We start from the raw sequence: 22,779 nt of genomic DNA on the forward strand, positions 1-22,779 counted from the left end.
ATAAATGTGTAAATGCGCAAAAGAGAAAAGGAGCTAAATGTGGTGTTTTACACATATAAACCTACTGAATAGGAATATAATCAACAAAATGCATCAAGCAAAAATGTAATGAACAAAATTTCACAAACTCACACCCTAATTGGATATAACTTTGTTTTATCCAAAGTTTTCAAAACTCATTCTGAATACAACACCCTCTTCTCTAAATTAAAGCTGTATGCAAAAAAAAAAAAAAAAAACACAGGAAAGAGAGCTGTTGATGTCACAGGACTGGGGAGGTCCATAAGGTGCTGTCAGCAAAGCAGATTACCCACCATGCCTCTCTTCTCTCAAACACACACACACTTACTTGACTGGAGAGGTTTGAAAGGACAACGCGTTGTGCAGGCGAGCAGAGAGGTAAGTGTATAAGCAAGCACAAACATGGCTTGGGTTCAGTGTTATTTTATGCATTCCTGTGTATAGTTATAATTCATCTTGTACCTTGATGCAACTAACCTACCAGAAAGTTCGACATGACTTGTGTCTTGAAAACTTGAGAATTCATATAGTTTCTAATCTGTTAAAAAAAATAAATAAATAAATAAATAAATAAATAAATAAAAACTAAATAAATGGTCGTACACACAAGTCGGACAAACTACTAGACTTTTAATCTGATTATAAAGACTGACCTGTACACTTACTGTGTCCGTTCTCACTAAGTAAATAAATTTAAAACGCTATCCTATAAGACTCGAGTAATTAGCGCGCGTGCTTAAATTGGCATCAGGTGCGCGTGTCTTATTTTGTTTTGTTTTGTATTTTTTGTTGGGCTTTTTCCGCGCACCGTCACCCGTTGAGCGCGCGCGGGGCGTGTGCGGTGTGTGCGCGCTGGTGCGTGCTGGTGCGTGTCTCTGTGGCCGCGAGGCACGAAATAAATGCGCAGCTGTGATGCCACTGACCCGAGAAAACACACACACATACACCCATGTGAACGTGTGAATTCTTAGCGATCACGGTTTCTTGTGATAGACTCTCCAGGGGAATAACGGTGACGTCACTTCCGTGGAACCCTTCCACAGCGCGAGTCGCACCCAAAACTATTAATAATCTTCTCTTTATTATATATATTTTTAAGAAACACGCGAATGCAAGATTTTTTTTGCGCTTTTATTAAATAGTTTGTAATTTATACGGATTATTGCAAACCACGTAGGTTACAGGTTTATAGGCCTATTTAACTTTTTATTATTATTTTTTAAGTTAGGCCTATGTATTAAAAAAATTAAAATAAATATGCACAGGTTAATTCTTAAAATATCATACAAGCAACAGTGATCAAGCATGGGCCTGTATCATGAAGCATTAATTAATTATTGTGCCTTTTTTATTAGAAGTATAAACATATTTGAAATAATAGGAAACCAATAACAATTGTTAAATGTATTTATACATTTTAAGCAGGTTAATACGTTACTGAATTTTTCTTTGTATATATTTTAAAATCTGTGGTTTTATTTATTTAATAATTATGACTTAATTTTTTCATTTGTTAATAATAATAATAATAATAATAATAATAATAATAATGTTTATTTTATAGAGCACCTTTAAAAGCAGCTTCTCAAAGTGCTGTACACAAAATAAGCAGTACACAGAAAAAAAAAACAAAATTATAAAAGTTAATAAGAATAACAACATTAATGTTAAAGTAGTTATTTAAAAAAAACACACACCCACACACCTAAGCTCGTTATTTAAATCAAGTCAAAAAGCAAAAGTAGGAGCAGCGATACTTTAACATGGTCTGATTTGCCATTTTTCTACACTTAAACACATCATATTCCTGTTATAGCCAGCTCCGCCTGTCTCGCTTCTGTGTGATTGGCTGAAACCCAGCATTCACGTCCAAGAAATAGAAATAATTGAAGTCAAAATAATGCAGTATGTAATTATGTCAAAGGTTCACCGTTGTGTGTTTTTAATATATTCAGAAGAATACCTAAACGTAATACCATCATGCAGCCCCAGTGGTAGCCTATATTATACATGTGTGAAGGGTCTGAGTCGGATGAAAGATAATTTTCATTCCACCACTTGGTGCTAAAAGATTCCCAGTGAGTCATGTAGCTCTGTTATGCAGTGGAAAAACCACCCTCTTATAGAGTGCTAATACTGTATTAGAGCATTAATACCGGACACAGTGGAAAGTTTCTTTCTGCTTATTGTCCCTGTGCTTACTAGGGGTAGATTTAGTACACAAATGTACATGGAACTGTACAATATGGACAAAAAAACAGTATACAAGAGCAAACTTGAGAACCTGTGATGTCTCATGGTTGAGAATGACCTGCATAAATCATGAAAACGGCACTATTAAAGGTGCGGTCAGTGATTTTTAAGTCAGCACAATTTTATGTGAATTTTGGCTTCACATTCTTTTAGATTCAACAAAATATTTGCCCAAAGGAAAATCTCTTATTTCTGTGGAACTCCAGGCTCCTTAAATGGGAGAGGGGAAATAAAATGCATTATGCGGACCACCAAGCGCTAAAGTAAGAAGGACAAGGAGGCTTTGCGAATAAGCATGTTGTGTTGCTTGTAAATAACTGTTTACTGTCTGTGTGGTGTTTCACATGTTCTTGCCGTGTCAGAGTTCTCCAGTTTCCACCCAACTCCCAAAAAATTACCCCTAGGTGTGCATGTGTGTGTACATGGTGTCCTGTTATGGACTGTATATCCCTCCTCACACCCAGAGCTTGCATGATAGACTCCAGATCCAGCATGACCCTGATCATGATAAAGAAGTTACTGAAAATGGATGGCTGACTGAATGAATGAATGGGTTTTTGTTAATGTGACTTTGGAGGAAACAAAGAGAAAGTAGAGAGCCTGTGTTTGTTTATATTTTAACTTGCAAAAATGCTAGCTTCAGCTAAGTGCCACTAACTTCCGCTAAACCTCCAAAAATGAACAGCGGGCTCACAAAACACAATACAGATGTTATTAGTGCTGTGATTAGTACTGCCAAGGCAGTATTGCATTAATAATTAGCAAATCAAATATCTTTGTATATACATAATTGATGTATTACTCAATTATATATGATAAGTATTTACATTTTACTTCAATAGGACACACATTGCGGACATTTCCGGATACCTGTGACCAAACACTGGCTGAAATATGGAGAAGGAGGATCTGATTGAAAGGGACCTGACCCTGACCGTGCTGCTCCCAGAGGGACACGAAAGAACAGTTACAGTGCACAGCAGGTGAGTGAGAAAGAGCAAGAGAGAGAAAGAATGTGTTGATGAATTTAATGAGTAACTCAAGTGGAATGCAGACACCGTGGCATAACGTACGTATGTGTGTTTGTCTGTGTTCCTTCAGTAAACCAGTGATGGACGTGCTGGTCATTCTGTGTGCTCGGTACCACCTGAACCCCTCAGACCATGTGCTTGAGCTTTTTTCCAAAAATCACAATAAGCTCAAATTCAAGCCCAGCTCTCTGATTGGCTCTCTTGAAACTGAGCTTGTTGCGCTTAAACCTAAACGAAGTGACAACAGAAAGCCCCCGAACATGCCTGTGGTAAGCGAAGACGAATCAAAACAATACTTTGCCTAGTCTCCCCTTTCCTAATCTTGCTATGTTGTATGTCACACTGATGATGTCCTTTTATTTACGTTTATACCACTGTGCTGTTGAATTCTCAATTCTGATTGGCCAAAACATATTGAAAAACAATACCAGAGGTTTATTTTAAACACGCTCCTTATAATTGAATAATACGTTATCGTTTCTATAGCAACAACTCATTCACAGGGTCTTGTCTGGCAGACTCTCGATATAAAGGGATTAAAAACATAATTATTGATATGGTGAAGTTTTCAGTGAGGCTTATTTGACAGATTTGGAAGGAGTCTCCAGTGTAAGTGATTGTAACAGTCAGAGGTTAAAACTTTAGGTTTTATGCCACAGGAGTCTTGAGATGAGTTTATGCTTTCTGGTTTCTGAACAAAATGACAAGCTGCATTGTTTTTTGTCTTATTAACTTCATTAGAAAGAAAAAAAAGAGAAATAACAGATTATATCTGCAATAACAGGAGCTTGTTTCATGGACGTTCTATAACGTTAAATATAACTATAAATGGATATAAAGTATGCCATGTTGTTTAATGAATAAATATAAAGAGTGTATTTTGGAACATGCTATACATTGTGTATCGTTAATTATTTTCCTAGCATGTCCCATTGGGTTTCATTCCTTAGTTAATTGTTGTCCATCTTTGTTTCTCTAACCATTTTAAACTCTCAGGCCACAGTGCGTCTGTTGATAAACTACAGGAAGTCCCATAAGGCCGTAGTGCGAGTCAGTCCCAGGGTTCCCCTGGCCGAGTTAATGCCAGCTGTGTGTGACAAGTGTGAGATGGATCCAAAAATCACTGTGTTGTTGAGAGACAGCCAATCAGAAGAGCCTCTGGATCTGACTAAAACGCTCAACGACTATGGCATCAGAGACCTGTATGCAAAAGGTATTTATTTATTCATATTTTTGTCACAGGAATTCTCTAGATAAGTTGTGGAATCTGTGGAGGAGCTAAAAAAGTTCCTCAACTGGTTTGCATTTCCACTATGTAAAGTAACAGGACTGATGCAAAATGTGGTAAATGGCGCACTTATATAGCGCTTTTTTCCAAAGTGCTTTACACTGTGTCTCATTCACCCATTCACTCACACACTATCACACCAGTGGTAGCAGAGCTGCCATGCAAGGCCCTAACTTGCCATCGGGAGCAACTTGGGGTTCAGTGTCTTGCCCAAGGACACTTCGGCATGTGGAGTCACGTGGGCCGGGAATCGAACTGCCAACCCTACGATTAGTGGACAACCCGCTCTACCACCTGAGCCACAGCAATGTGCTACATTTAGAAATTTTTTTTAGCATTTGACAAATTGGAAGCAACACAGCAAAGTCCTGTGTGTTTTCTTTTGTTTTACTGCGAATATAATGTATAAAGTGCAATTTTTATATTTTAAGTCTATCTTGCAATTACGGCAAATCATGTCCCAAAAGCCACAAAACTCCTATTTTGATTTCATGAATTTAAAGTTTCTTGGAAAGGTTCCTATATTGGAACGTTCCAGTAGCCTTAGCTGTGAAGATCTAGATCTTGGTGCTTCATCATATTGGTCTTAAGTGACTTTTTTTTGTTTGTTTTTGTAAATACAAATTTTTTATTTTTATTATTTTTTTTTTTTATCTTTTCACAGCTGTTTCAAGTTCCCCAACTGACTCGGCAACGCTGACTAATAAAGGTACTTAAACGCGCTATGGCCCTGACTTACTGAAAGTGTATGTGTGTAAACATATCTATTCTGCATGCAATTTGAGGTGTTTCTACATGAAACATTGCTGTGTATACAAATATATAAATTTAACATTAATACGTCTAATAAACATGTCCATAGAGCAGATTTGCGCAGACCCTTTTCCGCCATTTGACGACATAGTTATACACTTGCCAGGTTTTAATGATAAACTTTCATATCAAGTTTCTACTTTAGTGCTTCAGAATGATCATAAAATGTGCAAAAATTATGATTTAATATTACTTCACACATCTGATACCAACAGCATTAGTTAATTAATAGAGCGTGATGCTTGTGCTTGCTTCGTGTATCGCTTGATAGAAATGTACATATGCGACACACCTTGAGTCATACCGAAAAATTAAAAATGTATCACTGTTCAGTTGCATGCACATTTCATTATATGGACTGTGTTTGCTTTTGTGTGTCTGTCCAGATTGCAAGAAGGACAAATTGGCGATGCAGGAGAAAGTCCTCGGAGAGGAAGAGAACAGTGGATTACTCGGCTTGTTCAGAAGAAGCAGGAAATCGGCTGAAGAGGTCGGTTAGATCTTACTGTCTCTTAAATTCTCAAGCTTAACTTTAATGTTCTGGCTCACCATGCACTGCACTGAATTATTAATTGGTAATCACAGTTGCTGCATGAGTCACCTCCCATGTGCACCTTTTTTTTTTAACCATGTGCGCAGTTATACAGAACAGATTGTTTTCCCTTCCAGATATACTGTAAATATCGCCTTTCCTAGTGCTTGCTTTAACATGCTTTAAGATCTGTTTGATCATCTATTATTTTAACGGACATGAAAGCAGAATTTGGTTGTTCCTTTGGATGTTTCTGTATCTGCATCAGACATCTAATTAGCCTCTGCTACTTCCTGTTTCCTGTTCCACCCTGTTCTTTTAATTTATCTTTATCTTTCTCTGTCGACAATAGACTGCTACCAACACCAACCCCATCAGTGCTGCCACCCCTCTAGTGCTGAAAGATCAGCATGCCAACAATACGGGCTGTTCCAACGCAAACTCCGCCTCATCCACGGCGTCTTCAGAAATGACGAAGAAGAGACGGGCGCCTCAGCCTCCCAGCATGCTCGGCTCCCGGAGCATCTCTTGTGAACTGAACTCTAGTCAACAATCCACACTGCCGTCCACTGATAATGAAAACCAGGTGCGTAGACATCGGGAGAAATGTACAATGGTGCATGAAAGCATATTAGCATATTTTTGGATAGTTCAGAGTTAATAGCTTCCTTAAATTCTCTCTGATAAGGGAACCCTCTGTTGTTTGGTTCGCTAGGGGGAAAAGAAACTTTTTAAAGGTTCGACATTTAGCCTAGAAGAGTGTATAGGCAGTGTTGGTGTTTTTCTCTATCTATTTCTGAAATCTTTTGAACTCAAAGGGCTGGTCATTTTAGAAAGACAGCTACAGCTGAGGTGACCTTATTTATTAATAAGGCATGGCCTTCGAAAAAATATAGGGATTCTTCTAGTTAATATTTTGAAGCCATAAATTAAGTATCATGGAGCCACAAATTATAATGATGTTGTAATCATTATCTTATACTAATTTGTGATACTAGATTCTATGGAAGCATGGAGCTCGAGCCCATGACTTACTATGTTGTGGAACAACATCACTTAATACATGTCCTCCAGGAAAAACAGGCAAAAAGTCCATTCTCATGATTGGTTTAGGATAACCCTAATAGTATAATCTATGTTGCACCGTTTGTGACACTGTTATGTCTTTTAAAGTCATTCTAAAATGAAAACAATATTGTGGTAGCTCTATGGTTAGGACATTGGTCTTCTGACCAGAAGGTCATGAGTTCAAATGCCAGCACCACTAAGCTACCACTGTTGGGCCCTTGAGCAAGGCCCTTAACCCTCAACTGCTCAGTTGTATAAATGAGATGTATGTAAGTCGCTCTGGATAAGGGCGTCTGCCAAATACCATTTTAAAAAAGTGTAATATTATCAGTCATCTCCACGTGTATGTTCCTGTGGCCAGAATGATCTCATTAAATCGATTTCTCATTTATTTCAATATACACTAGTTGGCAAAAGTTAAGTATTTCCTGGCCAAGAAATAGATCTCGAGAAACTTAACTCATGACCTCAGATAAATTGGGCATCTCCAGTGTTGTGGACATATTGTCTTTACCCAGCGCATGTTTAAAATAAAAGAAGTATGAATCATTAGAAGAATGGTTAATCTGAACTATTGTAATTAAATATGCGCTATATGACCAAAAGTTTGTGCACACCTGACCCTCACATTCATACGTGCTTGTTGAACATCCTATTCCAGATTTAGTCCCCCTTTGCTGTTATAATAAGCTCCACTCTTCCGGGAAGGCTTTCCACTAGATTTTGGAGCGTGGTTGTGGGGATTTTTGTTCATTCAGCTACAAGAGCATTAGTGAGGTCAGGCACTGCTGTTGGTGAGGAGGTCTGGGGTGCAGTCGGTGTTCCAGTTCATCCCAAAGGTGTTCAGTGGGGTTTTCTGGGTCAGGGCTCTGTGCAGGACATTCAAGTCCTTCTACTTGTACACAGGGACATTGTCATGCTGGAACACATTTGGGCCTCTAAGTTTCAGTAAAGGGAAATTGTAAAGCTACAGCATACAAAGACATTCCATACAACTGTGTACTTCGAACTTTGTGGCAACTGTATGGGGAAGAACCACAGGTGTGATGGATGAACGATAACTTTATATTTGCATAAGCCACAATAAGTAACTTGGAAATAAATTCAGGATCTAACAGCGTGATATCATTCCAGATCATATCTGGGTTTGTATAAGGAAAGAAATTAGGGTGGGAAAAACATGGCTGACTGCATTAAATCTTTCGAGGTGGCTATGAATTATCATGCAAATAACGTGATGCAAATATTTTTATCAAACATGCTTTGTGTGTGTGTTCAGGGTGTTCTGAGTCGAGCCTCATCCTCTGAGTCGTCTCTCAGGAGGAATAAACGCAGAGCTCCTCCTCCTCCACGCACAAGCCCTTCCTTGCCAGACACTTCTGATAAAGGTACATGCTACACCATTATTATTTTCATACAGCAATAAATTACTCGTATATTTAAGGAACTACTTTAAAAGATGATGTGACAGAAAGGGAAATGTCAGGCACTCCAGGAAGACATGTTCAGTAAGTGTTGGCTTGCCTCTGTGCTTGTGTGCAGACACTGTCCCGCCAGGAGGGGGCGCTTAGGAGACAACATGGCTCCATTATTGTTGCTTCTGTCTTATTGTCCAGCTCACTGGTGAAGGGCAGATTCCCTTTTCCTTCTCCTCCTCCTGTTCTGCCTCTGCGTCTCTTTGTCAGCTTTGTCACCTTTCTGTCATGTATATGTCCGTGTTATCCATGTTATTGATCCCATGGTCGCTCTGTGTGCCTCATGTGTGTCAGAGAAGCTGATCCAGGCCTCATTATGAATGAATCGAAAAGGAGAATAACTAGTCGTAGATGATCAGCAATGTTACAGCTGTTGCTGTTTGATATGTCATCTATAATATGCAATTAATTTTAACAATCAGAAATTAAATGGGCCTCGCAGTAAATTAAGAAATGAATGACATGCTGTTTGTTTGTTTTTTAAAAAAATTTTAAAACTATATTATCTATATAAAATATTATATAATTTCCAGAATTTTTGGTCCCTTATCTTGAGATCATGCCTTTTTTTTTTCTTGTAATTTCAATAAATCTGTAGGATTGAAGATACAAAGTGTACAAAGTAAGAGGGTATCTAAAGGCCTGATCCATTTTAAACAGTTGCCTGGTTATTGTGAGCACTGAACAGTAAATGTAATGTTTTTAATTAACCACAATGAAACTATGTTAGATAATAGGCTCATGGGAAGACGGGGCTGATGACTTTTTTTTTTTAAGTTTTGTCCGTGCATCCAATATATAAAGTGAGTGCCTTCAAAATGCCTTCTAAATATCACCATCTTTCTTTCAACAGTTAATTAGTAACAGAAGTAATTAAGCCGTGACATGCATCTGTTTGGCCAATTATTGACGTTTTACTTTAATTAAATATTGATTGATCCTCTATTCTGGTCCAATTTCACCTTGTCATTGTAACCTCTTCTTTATTTCACACTTAAAAGCAGAGCCATGTTATATTATAATAAATTATTTATCAGCTTTTTCTGTTTTGTTTCCTGTTAATTAAATATTTGTATTCTATTTTCTAGCAGTGGTCTCTGTTGTGATGTACTTTAAACTTTTGCCATGTGGTAAAAATTTTTTCGTATTTAAAAAAAAAAAACATTTATGTTGCTTTTGTGTACCACATTCATTTTATGAACATCAATAAAAAGGAAATAGAATGTTTTTTGAAAAGCAAAATGGGCAAATAATTGAGTTATACAGCTGGTCAATTTAGGATATTTATTTTTGCTATGGGTTATACTGTATGGATTATCTTATGATGTAAAATAAGTGTGTGTGTATGCAAAGAGAAAGAGGTAGGACACAGGGTGGAAGGTTGTAAGGACAAAGTCGTATGTTCTTTCTCATCAGAAAGGTCATATACAGGATCCTTTCTAGAGGATGCTGAAGAGGACAACTCTACTGAAGCCAGTTTCAATCAATCCAGCTATTTTAAATCAACCTGTTTGTCCTTCCCATCATCCCCTCTAATGGCTGAGGTCCTGGCTGAATTTACACACAGAATGAAAACCATGGAGCAGAATGATGTCTCATTTGATTGGTATTTCTACACATTTTTTCATCCTTTTGGCTCCAAGTGCAAACCATTTTAATCCCAATTGTCGTTCAGCACTAAATGTAATATCACATTGCACGTTATACAATTGAAAGCACTCTTGGATGACAATTTGATTAGAAGGAACGAGACGTTTAGTCTTGAAAGATACATTTGAACGTACTTCATGACCTGACTTTGACCTGTGTTTTAAAAACAAAAAAACAAAAAAAAAAACTCCCAAATGAAATTTTTTTTTACATTAGTTTGGGGAAGTTGCAGTCACTCTGCTGAATTTGGCACAGTTTCCAATATAAAATTGGATAGTCACTGAGAGACAGTGATCGTGAGAGTTCAGTGTAATGCTAGCTTTACCATTAACTGGTGATCTTTGTGCAGTGAGAGGCTTTTGCGAAACTTCTCTAGCTGCTTCATTATACAGCTCTCCTGCTGGATTGTTCTTAATTGATCTGGCCCCTTCATAATCTCCTCTCTTTAGGTCTGTCACACATTCACCTCTAGCACCTCCGACCCTTCCTCCAGTGTCTGAATCTCTGGATGGCGATCCTGTAGTGCCGCCTGGCTGTGAGCTGCTGAGAAACGGCTCTCGGAGAGACTGCCTCACCACCTTCACCGTGGTGCCCCGGAGAAGACCGCAAAGCATGAGACAATACGAGGTTCTCCTCACAATGGAGAACTCTGAGACGATGGAGATTAATGGAGATACAGGAGAAAATCTGGAGGGAAGTATTTCCGAATCGAGAGAGATTGAGAAGACCGAGATGGGTACCAAGGAGATGGTGATGCTTGAGAGAACAGATGCTGAATCTGAGAATCTAGAGGAAACAAATAAAGAGCTGGGTATCACAGAAGCATTTGGGAAATTAAAGCTGAATATGGATGCAGAGAAACACCTCCCGGAGGACAGAGACAAGATGGAAGTTCAAGACGAGAGAGACTGGATAGAGCAGTACAGAGAAATTAGAATGAGATTTCTAAGTGGTGATGATGATCATGATGGGAAAGAAGCTAAATTAAAGACCTCTACAAAGGTGTTTGATGAAGAAATGGTGGATGATGTTCCACCACCACCACCACAACTTTCTGTTTGCTGGGAAGAGGAAGACACTGAGACACAGAATCTAGAGGAAACTGATAGTTTTGGGAAAGAGGAAGTTGAGGAAGACAAAGCAGCAAACACTTTCACTATCCAAAACCCAAATCCATCCAGATATGACCCTCACCATGACCCTACATATGATGCCTCATATACCCAAGACCCCTACTGGGATGTAAACCTTTCATCTAACCAGCAGTCCTCCAACTCCGACACACCTTTCACAAGCTCTTCCCAGTCCAATCCTCAAACTCACCAACCCAATTCCGTTCAATCTACTTTACCCCATGTCTCAAAATCTAAACTCAACCCCAGCTTTGAGCTTTCTTCTCCAAACTCTGCATCTCTCTTTGGTTTGGCTGTCTCCCAGAGAGTTCAGAGTCTTGGAAATGACATCTTTCCTTTAATTCCATCTGCAAGAAGGACAAGCTCTCCAACTCCACATCCCCAAAGTGTCGGTTCCCAACACACTTCCTCTCAAAAGCTCTATTTCCAAAACCTGATCTCACAAGAGTTCATTTCTAAGATTCCAGCATCTCCAGGTTCCTGCAGTGAAGCCCTGCCCACTTTTACAGCTCCACCCTCTGTCATTATGACAACTCGGGCAAGGAGGCAGGCCTGGAGTTCCTTTTCACGCACAAAGTAAGTAAACGCGTTCTCCTTTTTTTGACTTCCATATATGCAGAGTTAACTGGAATTGTGTACAGTTTGAAGTTGTGGTGAACTGATTATATAGATTAGAATTAGGTTTGTTAAAATTTCCATTAATCATTGTAACCCAAGGCTATTTCAACAATGCTTCATTGAAAAACTTATGACATCACAAACTCATTTGTTTGTGAATCAAAGTAGGCCCACCCAAGTGGTTTAAACCAATCACGGTCTGATATGCAATAAGAGGATAACATGCTGAGCATAAACTTAGCTACCTACCTGCAAGGTAACTTTAATTATGACTAACATCTGTGACTAGAAAAAGTGTAGGTGTTCTGGTGCTAGCGTTACCCACAATAAAATGCGGTAGAGTGTTACAAAAGCAGTTAGCACTTTCAGTAAAAGCAATGGCATAGCACACCTTTTAAAGTGTGATTGATATGGCGGCCAACATTTGGACATTTTATGTGGCCAAAAGTATAGAGAAAGTGTTTCTAAGACATTGTTGTATTCTTTTATAGTTTAGTTCCTATAGTAACAACTTACACAGGAACCTTTTGTGGTTTCATGGTAACGTGTCAAGCTGTATATATTTCAAAAGAGAGGCTGGTGAGACAATGACTGTTTATAGCTGCTATAACGTAAGGGTTAGGTTTCGCGTAACCCTATAATGTTACGTATAACATTTAAATGTGAATATAAAAGGATAGAAAGTATGATGCATCATTCTTAAATAAATAACAAATTGTAAACATTGTCACATTGATGTGGTATAAGAGGCTTAAAATACTTATGATCATGCTGTTATAAAACGGCGTGCGTGGCATGCTTTATTCCGTCCTTTGCAGGGTTTGTGTGTTCAGAAGAACATATCGATTGACATGTCATGCTCATAATAGTGTCAGCTTGACTTCTGTCCTGTATATACAAGTGGTTACTTCCTTCCTCGAAGTGTGTTTTTGTGTGTTTATGTGAGGAGGAAGCTCCACCTTTGAGGCATCCCATATCCTGTATAACTGCTTTTAGAGTCAATATCCTGAGTGTGTGTATGCGCGTGAGTGCATGTGCTCATACGCACATGGCAGAGAACATTAAAAATAACTTATTGTAACATAACTTATTGAGCATGTAAGAAATTAAACTCTTGGAGTTGTGCTGTTGTAAATAATTGAAAATAATCAGCGACTGGCTGGCACGATGCAACCTGACGTGACAGTCACTCAGTACGTTTACATGGACAACAATAATCCAATATGAAGACGATACCCTGATTAAGAAACTAGCATGTAAACAGCGATTATTGATGACCTTAATCCAACCAAAGTCATACTCGAAGTAAACACGAATCGAATTAAGACGTGGAGTACTCCTGTTTTAGTCGCATTATCGAAGTGTATTACAGACATGTACACACCTTAATCACACTATTAATGTCGCGTGGGAGTTTTCACCGCATTTTGCAACAGGACACGTACACACACGGCAGCGCTCAACCGTTTCACGGCAAACGAGAGAGCACGGCTGCGTCCGAAACCGCGTACTAACCGACTGTATAGTAGGAGAAATACACACATTTAGGTAAGTATGCAGTTTGGGATGTGGTTTGGGACACAGCCCACGGCTTCAAGCAGTCGTCTATTAGCACGTATAGCATGACAAATAATTAACTGCACTTAACGCTTTCGTAAAATTAAAAATAAAACCACCCAAAACTGTATACGGTACCATAACGAAGACCAACTGTATGTCGATAAGTGAAATTCTGGAGGGACGACATGGCGTGGGGAAGTAATGACGTGTGACATCAATCGATCTATGTTCTATAACATTTAAAACGTGAACATGAAACTAATATTCTAAAAGCAACTCATGTAAACACCTGAATCAGAATATTGTCTTATTCAGAATAAGGTCAATAATTAGATTACTGCTGTCCATGTAAACGTAGTCTGTTGCCACCCTGAAGCTGATTATTTTCCTATAACAGCACATCACAAAGTATTTTATTCCTCTTGTACCACAGCAAAATGGCACATCGTAAAAAAAAAAAATGCAATGTAATCTCATAAGTTTACATCACCATTTCACAGAAATTAAGAAACCTTTGATGATTTACTTCATAATAATAAGGAAATGAATAATTAAAATGTCAAATCATGAATATTATTGGAATATAATGTTATATGTTTGTGTCCACAGGTTGAAAAATTTGGAGCCAGTTTGAAGATCTGGATTCAGATGAACCTTTCACACATCACATTTTGTTGTTTTGGAACTCTAAAGAAGTGCTGGCTTGTATTAAATCATTAATTGGTTACATTTGATTTTTGCCTTTTTTTAAAAAAAATTATTATTATTACAGTGCCCTCCACGAATATTGGCACCCTTGGTAAATATGAGCAAAGAAGGTTGTGAAAAATTCCTTGTTTAACCTTTTGATCTTTTGTTTAAAAAAAACAAACTCATCTCTGCTCTCATGGATATCAAACAATTGCAAACAAAACACCGGTTCATCACAAAATGTAAATCTTTGTTAGGTGTGCAACAATTATTGGCACCCTTAACTAACACAACCAACTATAAATGGGAATATACGTCAAATATATTTTTCTCATAAGAATTCGTAGGGGTGCCAATAATTGTTGCACACCTATATTTAACAGACTTTTTTTTTTTTTTTTTTTTTTAAATAAACCTGTGTTGTGTTTGCAATTGTTTGATATCCATGAGACCAGAGCCTTTCAAAGCCGCCTTTGCTCATATTTACCAAGGGTACCAATATTAATGGCGAACACTCTGTATAATTTTTTTTTTTTTTTTTTAAATTAAACAGTATTCTTTATATAATTGGTATAATCTTGGTAGATTACTTAAATTTTTTTGTTTTTGACAATTTATGAAAGTGGTGATAATTTTGTTTTGTATATAAATTAAACATTTCAAGCATCTGATTTTGTATCATGATTTGATTTATTTATTTATTGTAAGCAGTAATACAGCTACACACTTACAAAAAAAAAAAAGATTCACACTCTAGGATTCAGTCCAATTTTCCACTCTCTTCTGTGCTTATGGTTTATAAAAATAGCCAAAGGATACACTCGGCTGTACCCCCTGTGCTGTATTTGAAATGTAAATGAAGATAATGTAAGTTGAGTTGAATTCTGGAGAGCAGGCATGGTTTTTCTTTCTTTCTTTCTTTCTTTCTTTCTTTCTTTCTTCCTTCCTTCTTTTTTTTGTTGTTTTTTTTTGTTGTTGTTGCTCTAAGCGGGATTCAGTAATGTGTTTGGTTTCTATGCAGCAAAACATGTTTTCTCTCCAAAATGCCTCAAGATACAAAATCATTCTACACACATGTTATAAATAAGAGAATACAGAAATAAAAGCTCAGTATGCTATAGTGAGCTGGTAATGATGGTGTGCAAGCAGTATCGTTTAAACCCAAAAGAAGAAGAAGAAGAAGAAACCAACCATCCAGAAGATGATTTCATACACAACAATAAACTATAACATTTTGTTCATACACTCAAGTTTTACTGATTCCACCATATTTTTCTTTGTGGGTTTTTTTTGCCATTATTATTCATGTGCCAATGTTATTGTATTTATTATGAAAGACGGACCACAATATTAATCTTAACTACTTATATTAAATTTATAATAATTAATTCATCTTCAGTAACCTAAGTGTGAATGTGTGTGCACATGGTGCACTGCGATGCTCGACATCCAGGGTGTATTCCCACCATCCTGACCAGGAAAAATAAAAATAATAAACTCCACACGGGAAGCTGAACTTGAACCAGAATAGAAAAATATTATTATTATTATTGAAATTTATTCACAATCCAATCTTTTTGAATCTGGCACAGAGCTGTACATAATTTATATATTATTTTAGCATTACCCATAAAAGTAGCCAAAAATGCCGGCTTTTTGGCAGAATATGTATGATTATTTGACAGAATGTATGATTTTGTGTTCTTACATTTGCATTTGGTCGTTACCCAGCATGGAATAAGCAAAGGTAAATAGTGGGGAATCCTTTAGGTTAGCCGCTTCCTGTAGCATTAATCTCTAGCTTTCCTGAGATTTAGAAGGATGGGAAAAAAGAGAAGTTTGCTCATCCATTCCCACCTCCAAAGCAACTGTAGTCTATCAAAATTTTAATTCCACATCAAAGATGTCACTCAAGAGTGTTTCTCAGTATTCAAACTCTAGACTTATATGGTTACTAGTCACCTGTTATAAGAAATGAGTTGGCTACCATTTGTTTTGCCATACCATTTTCATATATATATATATATATATGAAAATGGTATGGCAAAACAAATGGTAGCCAACTCATTTCTTATAACAGGTGACTAGTAACCATATAAGTCTAGAGTTTGAATATATATATATATATATATATATATATATATATATATATATATATATATATATATATATATATTGGATGCAGTATTATGTTTAAACGTCAGGTTTAGAGAATTGTTTCTTCGTCTCCATTATCAAAGGCTCACCAGCATGAACTGATTCATGTAACTAAATAAGTGCTAACACTTTACAATATACTGTTCACTAACTCACAGGGAACTATACAGAGACTAAACATTTATATGGTATTTATTATATATAAGTGTTGGAGAAGGCTACTCTGACTAGGAAAAACCAAAGAAAACATCCCTCAACTCTGAGGTCCTCCACGTTCAACTAGTGATATCAAATCAACATGACTGCACACGCTAGGAACAGTCAACAAAGCAGCACTTCTTTCCTTAAATGGTTCATACTGTAAAGCTTTGCTTTTGATCAATTAACATAAGATATAATTACTTGTTAAATCTATAACACTGACTATACAGTTCACTGTTTTGAAGGAAAGAATATACATCACTCATCATAGTTAGCTGGCTAGTTTGTTGCTAACAAAAGACAAACATGGAGGTGTCCATGTTGTTTTCCCACTTTGTAGCTCAAACGTAATGGCATAATTCAAATCCAAAGTAACCCTGCTGGAAAAAAAAATAGAAACCCTCATTGAATTTGTAATGGTTTTAATGGGAACTGTAATGGTCCCTGTGGGTCTCTACATGTAATTTGTTGCCTTCTATTGGTGGCATGTCGTGTCTATTGGATAGCATTAAGGACCAATAGAACATCTTTGACATTGGGTAAGTTTTAATGGTTAACTGATGGTTTGTAATGCTATTTGTAGTGGAAACCATTAGAATGTATGTGATGGTTTCTATTGTTGTTTTTTTCAGCAGGGAAGCCCAATGCAACATTAATCTGTAGTTAGCTAGTAGTTCCTCAGGAGATACGTTCATAACAAACTACCAAACTATTATTTTATTATTATTTACGGAGTAATTACCCAGTATTCATTCCTAATTAATAGTAGTGCTGTAGGTGTTAATATAGCACTAGTCATTTGTTCCCTGCATAGCTATAGTACTGAACAATATTGTACTGTATTGTATTAGTGTGCTACCAGTGGAGCTTTTACGTTATTTGTATTTTCTTCCTGATAAAACCACTATATAAAGGGCTTTGCGTCTTGGCCCATTTGTGTATGAATTTATTTATTTAGTTATTTGCATCTGACCACTAGGTGGCAGCATTGGTCCATTATAGACATAAGCACCGAAGCCTACTGGTGAAAATTAGAGCCTATGTTTGTGATCCTGTAATATGCACTTTCCTTCATAACTTCCAAGAGTATACGTCCTCAAATCGCACTGTCTTCTGGGTAAATTCTGTCCTTAAAGACCAAACTTCAGTTGAGCTCATAAAGTACTGCAGTGGCCCTGAACATGAACATGAAGCGACTGGGATTCCATCTGATGCATGCTAATGTTAACATGCTAATATTAATCTGTTTAGTTTACATGTACATCACACGTACACAAGTGAGATGTTAATGTCACAAACCACAGCATGCGAAACATGTTATCTGTGCCCGGGTTCTATTGTTTCTACTCATTTTTATTCACGGTTGTATACAAATCGTTTGATTTTCCCCCTGCTTTTCCCGCCGCTCTGTCGAGAATAGAAAACATATTCAGTCTCAGGATAACACGAAACATATTCATGGAGCAAAGAGTGAAAAAAGGAAGGGAAAGACGATCAATAAATGACCTCAAGCACAGAGAGAGAAAGAGAGAAAGAGAGACAGGGATCTGACATTGCCAGAGGACTTGTACAAAATCATGAATCAATGCAGGAGCGACCTTTTTATCCTTAGCTGAAGTTCTCCACCATATCCAGTTATTAATATATTTGTAAACTTGTGCGAGTGTGAATTGTTGTATTTCAGTACTAGTGTCATCGAGTCACTGTTTGAGCAAAGACGTCTTGTGTGGTAAAAATGGTTTGTGTGTGCTTTTTAGACGCTTCACATGTTATGGTTCGTACATTTTTCAGACATAGTGGACGTGTTTTTATTTTTCACGTGACTGTTTCACACAGTTTATTTAGTTCCATGTGGTTTTTACACATGATTTGTTTCCTTTCAGATCTGATTCTCACTTGATTGATTTTCACCCATGATTCTTGTACAATTTATTTACTGTCACGTGGTTGTTTTACACATGATTCGTTAATTTACTTGATTGATTTTATTATTTTACGTGATTTATTTTTTCACGTGATTTCTTACCTATGCGATTATTTTGCATGCGGTTCATTAATTTCATTAACTGATTATTACTTGATTCATTTATTTTAATGCGATTTTTTTTTTTACGATTCGTTTATTTTTCATGTGATTTCTTACATGCTTCGTTCACATTCAGATCTGATTCTTACTTGATACTTTCATTTCCATATGATTTCTTGTGCATGATTCATTTGTTTTCACATCTGATTTTAACACGATTCGTTTAGTTTTACGATCACATGTATGTAGTCTGTACCTGGACTATCCATCCATCCATCCATCCATTTTCTGTACTGCTTATCCTACACAGGGTCGCTGGGAGACTGGAGTCTATCCCAGGGAACTCAGGTCACAAGGGTGGGGACACCCTGGGTGAGGGGCCAGCCGATCGCAGGGCACAATCGCACACCTGTTCACCCACTACGGACAATTTAGAAATGCCAGTCAGCCTACAGCGAATGTCTTTGGGCTGGGGGAGGAAACCGGAGTACCCAGAGGAAACACCCGAAGCACAGGGAGAACATGCAAACTCCGCACACACAGGGCGGAGGTCGGAATTGAACCCCCAAACCCGGAGGAGTGAGGAAAATGTTCTAACCACTAAGCCACCGTGCACCCCATACCTGCACTAGTAACTCAATAACTTACCTTTAAAAAAAAAACCAGAAGCGGCACTCCTCAGACACATCCTTTTAAATATCATTCATATTTTTAGGTTCTGCTTCTTAAAATTTAATTGGTTTCAGTTTGCTTTCAGCAGGAGATGATCTTTCTTTCCATAAGAATTACTGACACGACAAATCGGATGAGACTGAAATCTCAGACATACACCTGTAATAAAACAGAGTTTATAGTTTTTGCAAGCTGTTAATGACCAGGCTTAGGATGGGCCAAGAACATCATGAAGCTGTGAAGATTTTGGACACAATGATAATTGAGCATGGTTGGCTTACATAGAACCGCTGACGCAATGTGATCTAACGTGTGCCACTCAGGGAAAAAAAAAGGCTTACGACTTGTACAATTACTGACAGTATCCCATCTGCTGCGATGCACAATTTTGTAAACCCTCTCAACTCAAAAAGGGACCACCGTAGGACCACTACTGAGCAGATATTTATTGGGTGGTGGCTCATCCTCTTCACAGCAGTGTCTCTGAAACAATCCTACAATGAAAAATTCTCCCGACTCAGGAATTTCACACTGGTGAAGGTTAGAGGAAGATGAACACACACTGTGCATAGAGATGGAAAAGATGGACTGCAGTCGATCATAATAAACTTTCAAAATGTTACCTACAAAATGTTACATATAACAGTAAAGTGAGTGCAGGTAAATACATGTTTGGTGTACCTAATAAACTGGCAACTTGGTGCACAGGAACATCTTTGTGTACTTTCTTGCAAAAGGCTTCAATCATGCATATAAGAACCTTTAATCCTTCCTTTTTATTAATTCAGCATTCATTTTTGATCCATCCATCCTCACTGCACCTTTTCTTGCCCTCTTCTTGCACACACACACACACACACACACACACGACAAGAGGCTCAAGATATTCAAAAACACAGTGAAGATGTTGAAAAACTCTGATGTGCTTCGAAGACATGACTCTGTGACCTAGTGTGCATATTTATCACAGTGTGATGCAGTGAACTGCGAGGTGTCAGGAATCAAAACCTACCATAGAATGAAAAACATTAAAGCTGCAGTGTGTCATTTTAAAAAAGAAGAAGAAGAAGAAGAAAAAGGTTTCTAACTGTAATAATTATAGAAATACCTTCACAATACTGGCATGCATTGAGCACCGCCTTATTCTTTTTTTATGCTATCTGCAGCCGTACTTGACATGGCACTGTCAAAATGAACAGGAAGTTTGAAAAAAACAGGAAACGAGATGAGGTGGAAAAGAGGAAGCAGGAAAGTGCTACATGGTGGAGATAATGAAGAATGAAAATGGCTGACTAGACCTTTCATTTTAGTGAAAGTACAGGGATGGGTTAGGCTTAGTTGCTTCTCTCAAAATTTTATTCATTTATAATAGAACAAAATAAGCTTTGCTCATTACAATTTATAAAACTGGGGTGAAACGGGATTTATTTAGGAGTGTGTCAGTCAAACTAATGTGTTTGGACACCTTATCACTTTAACATCCACTTTAAAAAGTTATTAACACCCAATCTGCCTGATTTATTACCTGCTGTACATACAGTATCAAACTCTGTGTGTGTGTGTGTGTGTGCGTGTATGTGTGTGTGTGTGTGTGTGTGTGTGTGTGAGAGAGAGAGAGAGAGAGAGAGAGAGAGAGAGAGAGAGAGAGCGCACATACAGGAGCAGACACAGAGCAAGAGAGACAGAGAAAAGGAAAGACAGATAGGGAGATACAGAGAAACAAAGAGAGATACAGAGAGAAAGACACTTAAAAATATGTGAGAGAGACACACAGGGAGACAGAGAGAGAGAGAGACAGACATACAGAGAGAGAGACAGATACAGAGAGTCAGACAGGCAGGCAGAGAGAAAGAGGGATGGAGAAAGACAGACAGACAGACAGACATGCGGAGAGAAAGAGAGAGAGAGAGAGAGAGAGAGAGAGAGAGACAGACAGACAGAAACAGGCAGAGAGAGAGAGAGAGAAAGATGGAATGACATGCTCGTGTTTAATATGCTTCTTGTGGTCAGTCTTGTGAGACGGCGGCGGTTTCAGTCGGAGAGGGAAACGGCTGACTTCCTCCTGGCGGACCGGTGGCTTCTTCACCTCGCGCTCATCAGTATTCCGCCGCGGTGGCCTCGCGCTCCTTCCTGGCGGCCACCGTGGCCATATCAGCCTCTCTCTCTCTCTCTCCCTCTCTCTAGCCGCGCGACACGTAGTGGCACACACGCGCGCGCCCCGGCGAGAATGGAACGGCGCGCCGCACGCGCTCCTGAATACCGCCGAAACCCTAATTAACAATCCGAGCCCAGGCTCATTTGCATGGGGACTTTGAGATGAAGTTGTCAGATAGAAATCTGCTATTTTATACCACGTCTGTGTCATATAATCATCTGTTAGTTGCCATGAATAATATATATATATATATATATATATATATATATATATATATATATATATATATATATATAAATCAAATTTAAAAAGCCAAGTGAACCACCAAAAAGTTTTTCCCCTCCAACGACATTTTCATCCCTGAAGTAAGGAGTCATATATGTATATATATATATATATATATATATATATATATATATATATATATATATATATATATTCTTTCTGACTAAACAGTAATAGTTTTACACACTCTACACCTATCTGACCTTTCCAACATTCTAAAAATGTCAGTTAGTCTTTCTGGCTTCTCTTTAACATCGCCTGCACAAGCTTCTGACATTTCCTCTGATGCTAACCTGAGGGTGGAGGTGGCGGAAGTGAGGAGTGCCTCTTGTCATGTACACAGGGCTGTGACGCAGTTTCTAAGGAATTCAGGTGAGTGAGTACTAGGAAAAGGTAGGAAAATTTAGAGTTAGTGTTAAAGCCTCTGTGAAATGTAAAACATTCATTCATCTTCAGTAAGCCTTTCATCCTGGTCAGAGTCACAATGGATCCAGAGCCAATCCCGGGAACACCGGGTGTGAAACGGAAATACACCCTGGATGGGACAACATTCACACTCCAGTTTCCTCCCCCAGTCCAAAGACATGCATGGTAGGCTGATTGGCGTGTCTAAAGTGCCCGTAGTGTATGAATGGGTGTGTGAGTGTGTATGTGAGTGTGCCCTGCGATGGACTGGCACCCTGTCCAGGGTGTACCCCGCCTTGTGCCCGATGCTCCCTGGGATTGGCTCCAGGTTCCCCCGTGACCCTGAAGAAGGAGTAAGCAGTAGAAGATGGATGGATGGATGGATGGATGGCACAACATTGACACCTATAGGGCAATTTAGTGTAGACAAAACAGATTGCATATTTTTTTTTAAAAGTTGGAGGAAACTGAAGAACCCAGAGGAAACCCACATGGACATGGGGATGGACACCCTGAAATTACAAAATTCCATCCATCCATCCATTTTCCATACCTCTTATCCTACACAGGGTTGCGGGAAGCTGAAGCCTATCCCAGGGACCTGGGGGCACCATGGACACACATCAAGACAATTTAGAAATGCCAATCAGACTACAGAGCATGTCTTTGGACTTGGGAAGGAAACCAGAGTACCCAGAGGGAGCCCCCAAAGCACGGGGAGAACATGCAAACTCCATGCACACAGG

The 22,779-nt window shown here is 38.3% G+C and overlaps 1 protein-coding gene across 1 annotated transcript; it reads left to right on the forward strand.

Annotated features, from left to right (window-relative positions):
• The first annotated feature begins 348 nt into the window (after positions 1-348).
• cobll1a (cordon-bleu WH2 repeat protein-like 1a) lies at positions 349-15,989 on the forward strand. Its single transcript, XM_053638633.1, has 11 exons — positions 349-399; positions 3,117-3,257; positions 3,376-3,574; positions 4,302-4,518; positions 5,258-5,302; positions 5,793-5,896; positions 6,291-6,524; positions 8,286-8,394; positions 9,898-10,087; positions 10,581-11,840; positions 14,052-15,989. Exons 2-11 carry the CDS (start codon positions 3,169-3,171, stop codon positions 14,074-14,076), a joined length of 2,472 nt encoding a protein of 823 aa, XP_053494608.1. The 5' UTR covers positions 349-399; positions 3,117-3,168; the 3' UTR covers positions 14,077-15,989.
• Positions 15,990-22,779: the final 6,790 nt, after the last annotated feature.

Source organism: Ictalurus furcatus, chromosome 12 (assembly GCF_023375685.1).
Source record: "Ictalurus furcatus strain D&B chromosome 12, Billie_1.0, whole genome shotgun sequence".
NCBI classification, from domain to species: domain Eukaryota; kingdom Metazoa; phylum Chordata; class Actinopteri; order Siluriformes; family Ictaluridae; genus Ictalurus; species Ictalurus furcatus.

Excerpts from the sequence above, each read along its gene's own strand:
- cobll1a (XM_053638633.1), top strand. The coding sequence starts at position 3,169 with ATGGAGAAGGAGGATCTGATTGAAAGGGACCTGACCCTGACCGTGCTG. Across the intron at positions 5,897-6,290 it reads GCAGGAAATCGGCTGAAGAG|ACTGCTACCAACACCAACCC; the intron begins GTCGGTTAGATC and ends TGTCGACAATAG. Across the intron at positions 11,841-14,051 it reads AGTTCCTTTTCACGCACAAA|GTTGAAAAATTTGGAGCCAG; the intron begins GTAAGTAAACGC and ends TTGTGTCCACAG.